The 2,114-nt window shown below is 56.4% G+C and overlaps 1 protein-coding gene across 1 annotated transcript in view; it reads left to right on the top strand.

The window, feature by feature from the left end:
• Positions 1-715: 715 nt before the first annotated feature.
• LOC104461233 (neuroblastoma suppressor of tumorigenicity 1-like) overlaps positions 716-2,114 on the top strand; it is a gene marked incomplete at its 3' end in the record, with an annotated part of 3,076 nt that continues 1,677 nt past the window's right edge. The window contains exons 1-3 of the mRNA XM_010072745.1: positions 716-891; positions 1,117-1,228; positions 1,994-2,109. Of these exons, the coding sequence (XP_010071047.1) occupies positions 722-891; positions 1,117-1,228; positions 1,994-2,109 (398 nt within the window). The remainder of the gene's footprint in view (positions 892-1,116; positions 1,229-1,993; positions 2,110-2,114) is intronic.

The following is a 2,114-nucleotide window of genomic DNA, read 5'->3' as shown; positions in this document are numbered from 1 at the left end:
GGTATTTAAAGGACCCCCCCTTGTCTGCAGACTGTGTCCCCGTCCTCGGAGTCACCCTTTGCTGAGTGTGAGCGGCTCTATAAAAATAAACTCTGTATGGGGCTTTTCTGCGGGTTTCTAGCCTCTGCACTGAGGTTTCCACGTCTCCCTGCGTGCTGCTGCCTTGCAGCGACATCTGCTGCGCGATTCCAGGAGGAGAGCGGCGTTCGTTCCTGGGAAAGCTGTCCCGTTTGTCCGGGAAGGCTTGCGGCAAGGCCAGCTTTGGCTTTTTAAGGTGGGAGAAAAGGAAGTGGGGAAATGTGTTCCTTCCTCAGATAAATACATTTCTGTGGTCTGCGACTTCTCCAACCTGGCTCGGACCCGTGGCAGTGACGCTTTTTTGTTTTGCAAACTTCTCCCAGCCCAGCTTTGGGTGGGAAATGATGAAAAGTCTGCTGTTGCTCCTGGCACAAAGCTTGGGAAGAAATAATGCAGGTGCCTGCCTGCCCCGGAGCTGGCTTTGCACAGGGAAGAGGCAGCACAGCATGTCCCCATCCCCATGCTGTATTTTGGGGAGCCTCCAGGGAGGGAGATGTGAGTACCGACACATGGGGAGGACGTACCGCTGCTTGTCTCGGCCAAAGAACTGCCACGGGGTTGGAACAATGAGCCGGCTTTTCTGTTTTCTTTCCTGCTAACTCTGCTCTCTGTCTCCAGTTGTAGGATTTTGGCAGAGCTGGCCATGATGTTATGGTTTGTGGTTGGTGCCCTCTTCCCAGCGCTGCTCCTGGCCGCGCCGCCTCCCATAAACAAGCTCGCCCTCTTCCCGGACAAGAGCGCTTGGTGCGAGGCCAAGAACATCACCCAGATCGTGGGGCACAGCGGCTGCGAGTCCAAGTCCATCCAGAACAGGTACGGATCCACGCTCAGCGCAGAGCTGCATGCAGCTGATTTCCATTTGCAGATGGCACCGGGGTGGCTTTGGGGACTGTCACTTGCCCAAGAAGCAAGGCACGATGTCCTGCCTCTGCCTGGCTGCCTTCTGTCCATCTCAGTGGAAGGAAAAATCTCCTTCTGCCTTTGCTGGACAGAGCAGGCACCTCCCCTGAGCCCTCACCCCTCCTGTTGTCCCTGCAGGGCCTGCCTGGGACAGTGTTTCAGCTACAGCGTCCCCAACACCTTCCCGCAGTCCACGGAGTCCCTGGTTCACTGCGACTCCTGCATGCCAGCCCAGTCCATGTGGGAAATCGTGAGTATCCCTCCACGGACCTCGCTCAGGGGCTCCCAACTCTGCTCTGCCACCTTCATTCTCCTTCCCCGAGGTTTCCCCACTCCATTTCCTCCCAGGGTGTCTCTCGGGTGACTCTGTCCTGTCCTGAGCTGCCTGGGTGGAAGCAACGTGGCTGCTGTGACGGATGATGCGTTTGTCACTCTGCAGAACGCATCCCCTGTCAGTCCCTGCACTGTTCATCCCGCCTGCCCATTCTCTCCACCGCTCCCTTTGTCACCTCCTCCCACTTTGGGATTTTTTTGCCTCCTTTGATGTCCAGAAGTGCTTCCCACAGCCAGTCAGCCCTGCACAGCATGGTTTTGTGCCACCATTGATGCTGTCAGGGACATGAGCCCTGCCTCCCAGGCAAGCCTGGGCACCCGGGGAGCCGGCTTCAGCTCTGCTTTGCTTTCAGCTCAGACTTTGGGCAGTTGGCTTAGTCCAAACTATCTGAGATGCTCAGCAGCGTGTTTTATGGGTGGCCTTTGTGGTTACCACCGATATTTCTGTGCCTGTTACAGTGTCCTGCTTGACTCACTGCATTTTCCCTGTGTCCCTGCAGCATGTGACCTTGCAAGACATTCCCAGAGAGCTCTTGTCTTGCAGATTGTGGAGGTTCTGGCTTAGGACACCTATCACTTAAAAAACGCATTGCTTCTGGATTAAAATACCCCAAATCTGGCATGGGTCCATCCGGGTGTTGAGCGTGCGTGCTCACCCACTGTCCCTTGTCCCTCCACCCAGGTGACACTGGACTGTCCAGGCAATGACGAGATCCCCAGGGTTGACAAGCTGGTGGAGAAGATTCTTCACTGCAGCTGCCAGGCGTGCGGGAAGGAAGCGGGCCACGAGGGAGCCCTGTTCA

This window comes from Pterocles gutturalis, unplaced genomic scaffold (assembly GCF_000699245.1).
Source record: "Pterocles gutturalis isolate BGI_N339 unplaced genomic scaffold, ASM69924v1 scaffold29272, whole genome shotgun sequence".
NCBI classification, from domain to species: Eukaryota; Metazoa; Chordata; class Aves; order Pterocliformes; family Pteroclidae; genus Pterocles; species Pterocles gutturalis.
Note: the sequence above shows the minus strand (reverse complement) of the source record. Positions and strands in the feature narration are given on the sequence as shown.